Source organism: Nuphar pumila, unplaced genomic scaffold (assembly GCF_984573655.1).
Source record: "Nuphar pumila unplaced genomic scaffold, dmNupPumi1.hap1.1 HAP1_SCAFFOLD_216, whole genome shotgun sequence".
Taxonomy (NCBI): Eukaryota; Viridiplantae; Streptophyta; class Magnoliopsida; order Nymphaeales; family Nymphaeaceae; genus Nuphar; species Nuphar pumila.
The window spans coordinates 3,775-18,285 of record NW_028323224.1 but is presented as its reverse complement, the minus strand read 5'-3'; the positions used below and the strand labels follow the sequence as shown (position 1 = coordinate 18,285).

Genomic DNA, 14,511 nt, shown 5'->3' with positions numbered 1-14,511 from the left:
CTGACAGAGAGCAGTCTCAACAAGCTTGGCAGTCTGGCTGTTCTTCCTTAGGCTTCGCTTCGATACCCATTATTTGTATCATGAACGGCCCTGTTTGTTTCATGGCATCCTGGATCCCGCCAGTCCATGGGTCTGTGAAAATTGCAGTCTGTGGCTGAGGAGACCTGTTTGTTGACCTTCTCGGTTCGTGAGCACATCAATGAGTGCATCAGCCTTGCAATGTTGCAAAGAAGGGCGAAAAGAGCACCTATGCTGCAGGGGACGTTACATCAGCTGCAGACAGGTCAGACTCTGGAAGTACCACGGGGAATTGAGCATGTGTTCTTCAACCTGGACTCAGATTACCTCGCGCGATTTACCATCCGCACATTCCCAGCGTTGCCATCTCATCTGCAGGTATGAAAAGCTGTTTTATCTAGGAGGTATTGACCAACTACTGCGCAACCCTAGAAGCCATCGCATGTTAAGGTAGCTCACCCATCAACAGCCCTCATGCACCCAGGCTATAATCTTCTGTTGAGAGACAGCTATCATCAGATAGTTCTAGTGTTGTTCACAACTGAACGATGCTAGTACTGAAGATGTTTAGAACTCTATATGAATCTGTATGTGAACAGCAAGCCAAGAACCAACCTGGAGTCACCTAGCTGATTTACATCAATCACAGTCAAAGGGCTGGCCAGCTGCAACCTCGCAAACCAGACACGCATGCATATATGCTACATGCACGTATGCTAAAGGCAGTCATCAGGGGTTGGAGTTCTCCTGCATCGGCACCGGCCCCATCCCCAGATTCAGATTACCGTGCCTGCCTGTGCATGTGTCAACATCCAAATGGATGCACTGTAACAAATGTGCTGTTAGACATTATATTGTTGTCGATAAGGGACCCACTTCCGCCCTGTGCTGCAGAACACGACCAACAAGCTACCGGCGGATAGGTTCTGGGAGAATCTAGGCGCCCTATCACAGCACTACTCAGGATTCAGTCACATTCCCCCTCTGCAGATGACGTTGCTGAGGACTGCGGCGGGCCTCGCAATGACTGAGATGCCGAAGTTCGTGCGAGGGTGGTGGGTGGGCATGGTGACGTTCTGCAACGAGTTCACTGGCTTCAAGAGCTCATACGAGCAGTACAAGACATTTGCCCCGCTCTGTGACAGCCCTGTGGACCTGGGGGTGATGCCTGGTTTCAATACAAGGGCAAATAACACCAGCATGTTGTGAGTGCTGATCAACACTCCAATTATGATTGCAACCATGATTCAGGCTGGACTGGAATATCTCTCGACAAATATGATGGAAAGATGTAGCGTTTGCGCAGCACATGCACTTGGGTTGCGCTTCATGCATTTCACACGTCAGTTATGAGGGGCTTGAGCAAATCAGCGCAAAATTATGACTGTTTTTATCCATTCTTTTCTATGTTTTGTTCTTTCTCCATTAGCTATGCGTCCCATGTCCGTTGCTGGCACGGTGCCAGTGATTAACCCTCAGATATGAGGCTATTATTCCGCAGGTGTTCTTGACATCTTGTAAGTCATTGACTGCTCGTACCAGGAAAGTAATGCTGTCGCACCCCCAGTGCCAGTGCTGCCACAGTAGCAAAAACTATAAACATGCATCATGGATTTGTGCGCTTCCATGATCAACACGCCCACAAGCAGCACTACTGCAAGGTACCTGAGCATCAAACATCAAGTCGTATGGAACACGCCAACGAAAGGGATGAATGTGGCACTTGGCAAGACAATCAGGGCAGATCTGAAGAAACAGTCAAATTATGAAATGACTGGCAAGTACACAATGCCCCTCACCCTGCGTTCCTTAAAGCCCATCAACACAAAGGGTGGCAACGTACCAATGTCTGACTGGCAACATGATGTCCACAACCCAAGAGAGACGCATACATGCATGCACATGATGGAAGTTTGGCCCACGATACAACCAAGCCTTTTCACAATGCCACAGTCCATCAACATCGAGCCCATTCACGGCGTCGCACAGCACCATATACCTGCCACCACACGCCAACCAGATCACAGGAGCAACTGCATACAGCCGAACAATCAATGTCGGCATATGAAATATCGTCATCAACATTGGCTACCGCCGCAGATAGAAAGAACGCCTGTGCGTCAGGGCGGTGGAGGTGCTGATATCCATGCCTCCGTGACGGAGTGGCAACGTCAGTTGGCGCTGGCGGAGTGTCTGGCATGTTGTCAATGCTGCTGCAGATGGTGTCCGCCTTCTTTTGTGCAAATGCTATGATGAAGGTGCCAACCCGGTTTGCAGCGGCTGCGAGATTGTCAGCGCAACGAGGGATTCCCAGGGACGCCGCCGTGTCAGCTGCAGCTTGTGCATCAGGCGAACACAGCCCACACTTTTCAGGACGCGCGTCTAGGCTAATTGCAGACCCAAGGTTGCAGAGCAGGGGGATGCGGTGGTTACTACGGCTGCCTTGCCTAGCAGAAGGTTTTATCTGAGTTAGCTGCAGGGGCGGTGTTTGAGTGCATGCCCATTCCCACAAGCTCATTGGTAGCTTGTGATGTACCGCTCTCTCCGAGCTTTGGCTTGCTAGCGGCCGCGCGTGTCTGTCAGGGTTGCCTGTCCCGACCGCGGACGATTTATCGATGTATGACGAGTCCAGCCTGACTTTGTGGCCCGAAGTTTGCAGGGCAGCCATCGCCAGCCATGGCCTCCAGCCTTCGACCGCTTCACCTCCCCCCCCCCCAAGGACTTCAAGGTAGACGCGCCCGGCCGCCAAGCTGAGTGGGACACGCTTCCCTAAGCGCTACATCAACGATCTGCAGACTGAGAAGCTCAGGTTGAGCGCCGTCGACATGGCTTGGAGCTCCCGCTTAAAAGACGCGGCCGAGTAGAAGGTGGCCGTGCTGCAGGCGGCGCACACATACAAGCTCCAGCACCTCCGCTCTGCCTGGGACGGCCGCAGGTTCCTTCAAGGTGCGGCATCGTATCACAATGGAACCGAATAAGAACATTCCAACGACACCAAACGTTTGGTTTTCAGAGCATCTCCTCAATCCGTCAGTGTCCTCAGCACACTGGAAAATTGCTTGCTCAAGATTCCAACGCACGAACCCAATCGATTCGGAAATGGGTACCGTACGACCGGTATGTTTTGCACGTCGCTAAATGCTTTGGTTTTCGGTGCCGGTTCTGTGAGACAGAGGAGCATGAGAGAGTTTGCGTGACAGCTGTCACCCTGTCACACAATTCACGTTGCATTCTGACATCACATGAGCACACAGGAGGCCTTGAAAGACAGGGCTGTTGGCGGATCTTGAAATGTCGTAGGGTAGTCAAACTACTTGACCATACACAGGTGGCTGTGTAAATCAGACGAGAAACGTCGCTCCTACCACATTCTTCGTTAAATTGGTTGAGCATTCTTTGTCATGGTCATAGCGGGCTCCACCAAGGTTGGTAAGACCAAGATCATTGTTCTGCACTGTCTCAAAGGAGCTTTGCTGGGGAAGGCGCTTTGCTTCGCTGTCCTTTGTGCCCACGTGACATTGATACCACTTTGGACTCCATTTCTGCATGAACTGGAGGGTTGTGGCCTCAGCTACAATTGCAACTCTGATTTGGAAGGCAGAGGGTACTTATTGCCACTGTGCTGCCTCTTACATGTCCCGAAGTGTTTCAAAGTTTCGGGAACACTTGAACGTTTTGAATTGTTTGGATGCTTTCGGAGAACAGAGCAGAATGCAGTGATCCATTTGTGCGGCGGAAAACCTTTCTGAAGCGTTGCTAAAACTGCTGGGCTTTCCATTGGGGAATTTAATCCCTGCCAGCGCTTGCTTCGACGTGGCAAGTCTGGTGCCCATTGGTTGTTGTTCTAGCAACACGTCCGTACAGTGCTTCGCCAGAACGGGTTTCCACCCCCAATTTTCGTTGCGAAAACTCGTGCTTTTTCGAGTATCTGGACCCCAAAAATCAGAGGGTCTTGTGAAACACTGCATATGTAGGCGGGAAGACGAGCATCCGCAGCTATGCCTGGCGCGCCCCAAGTGCTCAGTCATTGCAATGGTACTGCTAAAGGCGAGCAATCTTAGTGCCATGTGTGCCATTTCAGCTTGCCGCTTGTAGTAGCCAGGCAGCTTACCCCTCCAAGAACTCATTGCAGGCCATGACCGAAAGGCGTATGACCAACACAAAACATTGCAGAGTGTATGCTGATGTTGTCGTTTGTTCATCTGCAGGCGCTGTGCCTCAAGGCCCCTCCATATACAGTCTCGATACTACCCTGCTGGAGTGCATCTTCAAGGCGCTCGAATCTAGCCTTTCCCAGGACAGCAATGGCGAGCCTTGGAAGGTGACGCCAAAACAAGTGCATGGCTGGCACGCACGCCGAAAGCTTGCTCCCGTCTGCAAGCTCTTCGAGGTGCTCACCAAAGCCGTTTGAGCGAAGGAGGTATGCATACAGTTTGGAGCTGTCAACTCTGCCTCAGCTCCCAAAGCGCCCCCAGGCTTTGGAGTGCGCGACATCGAGAGAGCTGCGCTGTTTCCACATCTGAAGCGTATCATTCTACACCTGCCATCAGAAGACCGCCAATGTCCGCACGAAATCTCCGCTGCCACCACCGTCTTACCTCGGTGCCCCGCCCTCACGGACCTCATCCTGTTTTTGTCTCCGGGCGGCCAGCCGGCGTGTGAGACAATCATGGCAAGCCTGGCGGCCTGTCAGCACCTAAGTCACTTGTCACTCTTTGGACGTGATAACTTGGAAGTGACACGCTCATTTGGTGTTGCCTTTGCGGCCGCCATGGCTGCAATGCCGGCGCTGAGGAGTTTGAACTTGGGCTTTCTCAATCCCAAGAAAGCTTTCGACAGGCTGCACACTTTCCGTGGAGCGCTAACTTTGTGCCCGTCCCTGCACTCGCTGAGATGCAGGGACTTGAGCGCACCGAGCGAATGGGAGACGCTTGTCAGCTTACCAAGTCTCCGCAAGCTTTCGATTCTCAAAGGCACTTGCCAGGGAGTCCTTCATACAGAAACGACCTTCTGGAACACTGGACTCCAGGGCCTGACACTGCAGGGGATTCATATATCCCCCGCAGGACTGTCAGCTTTGGCAGAGAGTCTTCCCCATATGCAACACCTGGAATGCCTTAAACTGGACCTGTTCTCCGCCAGGCCTGAAAGCATGGAAAGCATAGCGCTGGAGCTTCCAAAGCGCCAGCTCTTGTCGGGTTGGACCTCGTTTGCCGGCATTTCGAGCGCTGCCAATAAGCTCCAGGCTCACAAGTCTTGAATTTGTGAACTGCATGGGCGATGATGGGCAAGAGTGGCCTCAAGCCTTGGCGAACACGCTCCCGCTGTGCTCACGCTTGCGAGCATTGACGGTGTACAACCGGCGCAAGCAAGCACGCGCTTGGAGATTGCTGTGGGGCTGCCCCAGTGCATGCACCTGGGGTACCTGACCTTGCGTGGTATGAAACTGAACCTGGAGAACATATGTCCGCTTTGTCTGATCCTGGAGCGCTGCATCTCCTTGAAGGGCCTCACTCTGTATGTTGACCATCCTCGGGATGAATATGCGTTGACCCTGCTTCGGTGGACTGTCAGTAAGCTGCCCATGGAACTCAATATTAACTGCAGGGGGGCTTACACTACAGGTTTGAGGAGCAAGGTTAGAGCAGGCAGCGGGGATGTTGAATCGCAGCTGTTTCGCATGAAACAAGATGCTTTTTAACATGGTACCTATGGACTGGACCTTCTCAGCTGCCGAAGTTTGTTGGTTTCCTAAAGAACTGACTAGTGCCACTGGCACTTTCTGGGTTTCCAAAGCTGGATGTCTTTCTCTAGAGATAGACGTCCATATCGACAAAAGTCAATAGAACTTTGCAAATATGTTTTCTTATGGCTTCTAAAGAACTCGATTGCCAAAGAAATGGATTGCCTAGAACTTGTTTTTCATTAAATCTTTGTCTCAAGGGCGTCTAGGGACGAGTTCTCTCGTGTAGCCTGCAATTGCCATAGTTGTTGCCATAGATCCTTTTCAACCTGGACGAACTGGACCTCAGAATGGCCAATTGGTGCTGTCAGCTATTTTTTGTGGCGCTGTACGCAAGGCCATTATGTACCAACTGCAGTCGCATGATTATTACTGTATGACATGAGTGCGCGAAGATCTGCCGTCTCTTTGATTTGCCATCACTTTGCTTTTCTCTTTCGGGTTGGTTCCGCCGCGAATGGCGAAGACCCCTACCAGCCAACAAACGCTATGTTATGTAGGCAGCTGCGGCAATGGTTCCACAAAATGCTCAACTCGGCATTGAGAGAGCAGGATTGAGTACTTGAGACATGGGCATCGTTGCCCTTGGTGGAAATTGCACCTTCTTATGTGCTTCAATGTCTGTCACACAATGTGGATTTGAATCGGTGCCATGTAGCTACTCTATAGAAGCCGCTCAATGTTCGTGGAATGCCTCTGTCCAAGGCTGCCATCACATGTACACAGCTGTCGTGCTGCTTCTTTCAGACTGTGCCTCAATCTGTGTGGCATTGCGCCTCCGTCCGCCATCCAACGTCAGTGGCGAGCAGTGTGGGGCACGAACTCTTTCGATTTGTGGGCAAGCACTTTCTGAAGCATCGTCTATATCCAGAGAGAATCTTTAGAATGGACACGAGACTATAGGGGAAAGAATCTAAGGGACAGGTCATATTCACTAAAGCACTCAGGCAGGCGTACCATGTCTTTTTCAAATAGATTCTGCTAGTGGCATATTATGCCACGGCTGATATGTGCAACATATCAGTTGAGTCAGGGTATTGGAAAAGGCTTTGTGAGCCCCCGAAGTTGATGCCTTTGAAGATGTCATAGCATGGTCGTGCAAGCTGGTGGGTTTGTGTCATCAGGGTTGGAGCAGGCTGCCAGGAGGTGAGCGTTTGGCGCCGGAGGCGCTGCAGACCTCTGGAGGGCAGTTGAGGTGCCTGCCAAATTGTAGCGCCATGCGCCACCAGGCCCAAAGATTCATGCCATAGGTGTTGCAAGAACTGATATGCCGATAATGGCCAAATTGTCATGGTGGGACACAATCAGGTTCACATGGGGCGTGCTTGGTCTCTCAGATCGAGCAGCGCAAGTTCGAATTTGCAGACCCGTACCTGATAAATTAACAACAGCATCCTGCATTTCGATGATGACCCAAGAATTTTCAGGACGATGCCAAAGACAACTGGAGTACATCGTCCTACCGGTAAGCGAATAAGTGCGTTGTGTTTGTGTGGGACATCAACGTGATTTACATCTGTAAAGGCTACCTGTGACTGGTTTCGCCCTTGCTTAATTGGGCAGGAATGCGTGCGCAGCGCCCAACTGCAAAGGAGAGGAAGAATCAGGGAGGCACAATAGAGGCAAGATGTCGTAGCGCACACTCCATTTCTTTTTCCACCGTTTTTGCTAGCGTGAAATGTTACAAGTCAAGGGTCACAAGCAAACAGAAGTAATCGGGAAAAACGGGGAAAGAACAACAAAATTTAACAGCCCCTCAGTCTCATGGAGCGACCTTCAAGCCGGCGATGGCCGAGAACACATGCGCATGGAAGTAGGTATCGATGACGAAGACGATAGAAGGACACTGTCACTGGGGGAGGTGTGAGATCGGCTCAGCTTGTCCATGGCTTCTTGCAACTTGCCACTCAGCTGCGGGTGGAAGGAGGTGCATTCCTGAAGGACCATGCGCCGTGCATCATTTGCGCAGTGCAGGTGCTTCTCATATTCGATGTCGAATATCTCCTCACAAACTGGCTCGTCGTTGACATCGTGCAACGGGCCCAGGTAGGGGTGTTTTAGCGCCTCTTCCACCGTGATGCGCTTTGCCGGGTTGAACACCAGCATCTTGCTTAACAGATCCAAAGCCTGCACCCATCACGCAGTGAAAATGAACATTGAAACAGCATGGATTGATTTGAACGACACAGACACAGACATGGACCAGACATGGACCAGGCATGGAGCAGGCATGGACAGGCAACGATAGCACTCTATCCGCCAGGCCTTGTCTATGTGAACAGGCAACGTAAACCAACGTCGATTCCATAGAGGGACTTGCATGGACGCACCCAATTCAAAATGGCAGGATTGGCAGAGGAGCCTTTGGTTTTGCTGAGCACTCTCTTGGGCAACTCATGCCTCGATGCAAGTGCTATCTTCCAGCGTGAACAAGAGAGGGCTCACCTCAGGGTTTGCGTTGGGAAAGATGTCATCCCAGGGTATGGCATCGCAATATGGCAACTTACGCACGTAGTGCTTTGCAGTTTCATGCTTGATGAAGGACAGGTCGTCCTCCGTGGGCGAGCCAATAACTCTAGTGATGAGGTTGAGCTGATGAATGTAGTCCTTGCCTGGGAAGAAGGGCTTGCGTGCGAGCATCTCAGCAAAAATGCAGCCCACGGACCATACGTCGATTGCAACAGTGTAATCCTGGCACTGCAGGAGTAGCTCGGGCGCTCGGTAATAGCGGGTGACGACATACTCGGTGTACTGGACGTTGTCGTTTGCTTCTAGGCTGGCGGCGGCGCGAGCAAGGCCAAAGTCACAGATTTTGAGGTCGCAGTTTGCATTGAGCAGCAGGTTGGATGGTTTGAGGTCGCGGTGCATGATTTTCGCAGAATGGACATAGTGAAGCCCTCGAAGAATCTGCACAACGCTTGCACCTCACACAGTTGCCTCAGCCCTCGAGATAGGGATGAACATGACATTTTTGGCCTCAGGGTCATGCATACATGGATGACTTAACTCCCCTCAGCAAGGAACTAGAAGGATGACGCATCAACTCAATCGCAGGAACTCATGGTTTTGTTCAGACGGTCGCGGAAGGCATCTCAAATCCTACGTGAGCTGCAAGACAGTCACGCGCTGCCAGGCCGTTAGGCAAAACCTATCAGCCAGGTGCCCAGGAACTATCATCCCTGGTGGGGAGTTTCTTCTGGAACATATACTGGTGGATACTCTGGGGATGTCGCAATGGCCATCGCAATGCACGGGTGTATGGCCCAAGATCATATGCATGTCCTTCCGTACGAAGTCTCTTCTCCCCATGCTCCCCTCCAGGCTTCATCAAAAGGCAACCAGGGCATGCCATGTGCTGGGCACACACATTTATGTGGCATGAGTGTACCTGATACAAGAAGTACTGGCAGTGATCATCCGTCAACTTCTGGTTTGATTTGATGATCTGGTGGAGGTCGGTGTCCATCAACTCATAGACCACGTACACGTTGTTGAAGGTCTCGGGATCAGGGGGGGGTATGAGGTCCCGCATGGCAATGATGTTTTCGTGCTGCAGCTGCCGCAGCACCTTGATCTCTCGGATCGTCCTCTTTGAGTCGATGTGATTGTCAAAGACGTTCTTTATGTTTTTTATTGCCACCCTGTCCCCTGTCTCCTTGTGCCTTGCCGAGCTGCACACCACAAGTGAATGAATAACAAATCCATTTTTGTGACATACAACAGGTAGAAAATGAGTCGGCAAGCCAGGAAATATGCTGTTTCAATTAGGCAACTACAGCCTCATCGCTTCATCCATACGGAGGTGTATCTGTACGCCCTGTTGGGTAATGGATGATGGATTCTGGCCATAGTTTTTGTTGTCACCGTTCTAGGTGCCCTGCTGACCCAAGGAATCAATATTTTTATATGTGGGACAGTTGATGGCACTAATCATGTGATCTGATTTGCGCCAAGTGCGTCGTTCATCCCTCTTAGTGCCACAGGCAAGCGCAATGCGCACCTTCGGCGCCATGAAAAACTACACATTTGCTTTATGTACAACAGAGCAGCCATGAAAGACGAGCTCTTTTCATGAGTGTGCAGTCGCCTATGCCTTTCCGCTTAAACGCCTGTCGCTGGATTTGAACCTTGTAAGGCACTGACTGTTGCCAACAATACTGATTTATGGGACATGGCAGCACACCACACGATCCCATAGGCTCCTTTCCCGACCGGCTTGATTGGTGTGTACGATGACGGACAGACAAAGTCGTTGCCACAAACCTGCAGTTCAGATGTAACGTCACAGCCTGCCCCTGTAGTCACTTGCTGGAAGCTATGGAACAAGTCATCAGTACGTGGGACGTGAAAGGATCAATGTCGCTAGACGTCCTTGACAATGGGGCCGACATGCATGAGGGTAACCAAGACAGACCACCACGCCCGCCGGAGGGCATCCATGGAATGAGCCGAACACCCGCGAAGCACCCGGTAAGAACCGCGCAACGAAGCGTAGACGCGATTGAGACTTTAGGACCTCAATGTGTTCCACAATGTTACGGCACGGGTACTGTAACTGCGTTCACATTCGTGTTCTGTGCATGTTTCCTGATCGTTACGCAGCATCGTCAGGTTGCACGCTATGCAACTCCATTGGAATAGCCAAGATTGCTTGCTATGCATAGCATCTAGTATAATTGGACGTCTTCACACGCCGCTGATTTCCCTAAACGTGGTCTGTGTTGGGTGTGGTTTGTAGACACCCTGGCATGCACCATGATTCGCTTATAGTGGCACTGACATGGACCAAAAGACCAGAATAATGGGAAGATGCAATCATGCAATGAAGCAACTATCAAGTATAGCCATTCACTCGTTGCAGGCGCCGCTCCATGTCAATTGCCTTCAACATTCGTCAGTGTGTTCGACGCAATCTGACTTGTCACGACCAACACGGCTATATACGCAGCAATTGAAACAAAGAGAGATAATATTTTCTATGCTGCAAGTAATGCAGTAAGTGATCTCCGTTTCCGCAAGGGAATCAAAATCACAGGGACACGCCTTGAAAGTCCGATAGTCGGGCGTCTCTTGCATCCCAGCAGCGCAGGCATCCCGCCGCTCTGCTTGTGGATCTGCCGAAAGTTCTGAATGATTGGATGTTGGTGTTTCTGTCATCGCTGGTTGCACCATCGAGGCGACACCTTGAGCGCCAAGATGCGCACTTCACTCGATGCTGGGCACAACGGGCTTGTACGTTCACAGTCCAAGCATGGACAGATAATTGAGTACTTCCAAATAACTTAAAGTTATACTTTATGTACTTGAATATCGAGTTGAGATTCTAAAAATGCGACAGGCGAGGGAACTGAAGTTCGGTTACTGAACATCGCATTGCTTGCGCTCTCTAGATTTCACAGGTTGCAAAGCAAAACCGGTATGGAAGCGGGCAACACACCGCGAAAGAACATATAAAGATAATGCGATGGCACACGTCTGTTCCCAACGTGTTTCATATTGAAATGTATAGAGGCGCCCATTGAAGTTAAACGCGTAAAAAATGGCAGGAAGGTGCAATGACGTATGAAAAGGTTTGGCGCCAGCCGTATCTCCAGATAGCGACCAGAATGCGGCCAAGCCACGTGGACCTACTTGGCGTCATTTTGAGGCAGAGCTGCTTCTACGAGTTCCTTTTTCTCGGACTCAGCACCCTGATTCGCTATACTGTTCTTGCGAACGTTGTAGTCAGGACAACACGTTGCGAAGATGGCTTTGACGGTGAAGCCATTCGTCGCAGGTAGGCCTGGTTTGGCAATTCGCCCAGCACCTCGTGCTGTGGCTTTGCGTGCGTCCAAGCTTGCAGAGCCTGCTGTTATTCCTGTGAAATCTTTCGATGGATCCGATGCTGGTACAGCCAACTTGGCATTGAAGGTTGCTGGTGACGACACTGCTCGCCATGTCGTGCACAGATATCTGGTTATGGTCAGGCAGAATGCACGACAGGTGCGGATCCTCCTATGAACATATTTATGTGACTTGCTCATGTTCACTGTTTGATGTGCGCTCGTCTGGTCGTTTCACAGGGCTGTGTGCCACATGGGCTTCGTGCGGCCCATGTGGCACACAGCCACATGGGCAGCCAATGGTGTTTTATGTGGAGGGTGTGCTGTCAAGGGTGTCCATTTGCACCCAGTATGCGAATCTGATAAATTATTCACATTAGATATTTAGAGGTGGACCGCGCTTCTTGAAGCTACTTATTGATTGCCCTCGGAACTGGAGAGCAACTGGGCAATGGCTGCTTGTTTGCGCTCGCTGTCCGCTCAGCTTTTATACTTGTTAAGACGGACGCGCACGACAACTATTTTTGAAAGTGCTGGCAGACTGTTGCTTCGGGATCGGGCCTCCGCTGTCGTGCCAGGGTGACACTCAAGTGTGTCAGCTGTGCAGACATACAGGCCGCGAAGGGAATTGACACGAACCTAATTGAGCATAGCTCGTGCACACTGAGATGTGCACTGTACATTTTCACCAGGCATAGTTTTACCTTGCACCTCGTTGCATGCTTTTCCAGGGTTCTCCTGCCAGGTAGGAGGCAAGTCCGACTCTGTCGTGGCGAGTCTTACCCAGGCTGTATTTGTGATTCATATATGTACAGAATCTGGGAAACGCTTATCAAGAGACTGACAGGCAACGAGCTAAAGGTGATTATGAGCTGCGGCGCTAGCTTGCATCGACCAGCAGGCCGCTCATCTAGCCATGAGGTCCCTAGAATGACATCCCTAATTGTTTGATTGCATCCATATCAATAACCTCCACAGCCTTTATGTATGTACAGCACACTTCGGGGATCCAAAGCAGTCCTGGCAAGACTCTTTTCTCGCTATACTGGTTCTCCGTTCTTTGCAAACGAAAAGGCATGGAGGCAAGGGCTGATTAACCATTGCTGCATGCACCCTTGCGGCACGACGAGCACCTGATTGCATGGATGGTTTGAATGGGGGTGAGCTGTCCATGCCCCAAACCTGTTGCCAGATTTCTGACTTTTTGATGAGTATAGCCTCATAGGAAGCCAATGCTGTGCTGCAATAGCATTCACAAGCGTTGCAAGCAGTCAGTTGCGGTGGCCCAAATCTCGTATTAACTGGAGTTCCCCTCTGGTTGGCTGAAACCATCTCCGTGCAACCTTACAAGTTATCAAGACTGTTACTTTTTCCAGAAAGTCTTGGCGTGAGCACCCACTCAGCGCGTCTGATTGAATGACACCCCATTCAGGGCATTCAAGTCGATGAGGACGCACCGTCAAGACTGTGACCTTTTTCCAGAACTTCTATGCATGAGCAGCCAGAGCGTCTGATTGAATCCTAACGCATTGAGTGCACGCTTGCTCATCGTCTTGGAGCTTTGCAGGGAACGGCCCACACCAAGACTCGCGCAGAAGTCAGGGGTGGTGGAAAGAAGCCCATCAAGCAGAAGGGCACTGGAAATGCCCGCCAAGGCTCCAAAAGGTCTCCCTTGTTGCCCGGTGGAGGTGTCTCATTCGGGCCCAGGGTGCGCATTCAACCGCAGCACTGTTCTTTTCACTCCTGCGTAACTTTGGTTCGGCCTAACTCGGAGTTTTGCTTGCCTCCAGGTCTTACATAGCTTGCAATTGGTTTGTGTAAAGATATGACGGTGTTTGTTATTATCATGCCAGCGTATGCACATGGACATTCGCGATCCCATGAAATTAATCGAAGAACAAGCGTCGGAAATTAATCGAAATCAAGCCAAGACCCCTTTCTTGTTGATTGAGGCAAAAGTTGTGCCTGCAGGGGCCCAGATGTTGCCTTTTCGCAGTCGCCGAGAAACTGATTGCGTGGGGACTGTCTTTGCACTGTCCGTTCGTTTACAAAACTTCGATGCTTGAAGTTCAGGCATGCAATGAAGGTGTCAGTCTGGTGATGAATAACTCTGCAAGGGTGAGATAGCTACTGACTGGAGGGTTGAAATTTTTGCAGACTAAGGATTGGAGCATCAGCATGAACAAGAAGGAGCGGCGATTGGCGCTGGCCACCGCCCTCCAATCAGCTGCTGCCGATATTGTTGTCGTGGACAGCCTCGAGGCCAAAATGCCGGACATGAAGACCAAGTCATTGGTCACCGCCTGTAAGGCCATGGGCGTCGACGTCATGTCAAATTACACACTTATTATCACTGCAGCTGACAACAAGGAGGTGTCGGTTTCCGGCAAAAACGTTGCCAAGCTGCAGATCAACAAGGCCGAAGGCCTTCAGATGTATGATGTGTTGCGCGCTGACAAAATCATCATGGAGCAAGGAGCGCTCGACTACATCAACAATTTCTACCAGTGACCAGCAGATGATGACACCGCGCTATGTAGTTGCTTAATGGAAGTGTAATGGTGTGACTGTCTACTGCAGTCGTGCACTTGAGTCTGTAAACCCAGGCAGCGTGCCTGATACCTGCCGATAAAGATAATTCCATGGAGAATGACGACCGCTCGACCGCTGAGTTGGATGAGGCTATGTAACGCAGAAGGGGGTCGGTTGGCTTCATGCCGGAAAAACAGGCAGTTCTGAGATGAGAGAATTTCTGATGCTCTTGCAGGCTATTCTTGGACGTAACGTGCGCCATGGGCATTCAAGTGCCAGTGACTTTCGCAGATGAAGCCCATTTAACAGACCTCAGGAGTGCCCACCATCACAGTCTGTGGTGGGCACTCCTGAGATGTCATCCATGACGCAGGAATTCACGCCCCTATGTGCAAG

The 14,511-nt window shown here is 50.9% G+C and overlaps 1 protein-coding gene and 1 pseudogene across 2 annotated transcripts; one reads left to right on the top strand and one right to left on the bottom strand.

The window, feature by feature from the left end:
• Positions 1–7,537: 7,537 nt before the first annotated feature.
• Positions 7,538–10,918, bottom strand: LOC149810743 (mitogen-activated protein kinase 4b-like). Its single transcript, XM_089994135.1, has 5 exons — positions 10,805–10,918; positions 9,945–10,024; positions 9,150–9,432; positions 8,207–8,668; positions 7,538–7,888 (listed from the first exon to the last, which is right to left on the bottom strand). Exons 1-5 carry the CDS (start codon positions 10,916–10,918, stop codon positions 7,538–7,540), a joined length of 1,290 nt encoding a protein of 429 aa, XP_089850261.1.
• Positions 10,919–11,506: 588 nt separating this feature from the next.
• Positions 11,507–14,094, top strand: LOC149810742 (uncharacterized; annotated as a pseudogene). Its single transcript, XR_016429057.1, has 3 exons — positions 11,507–11,743; positions 13,151–13,291; positions 13,741–14,094. The product of XR_016429057.1 is annotated as an uncharacterized LOC149810742 (transcript).
• The last annotated feature ends 417 nt before the right edge of the window (positions 14,095–14,511 follow it).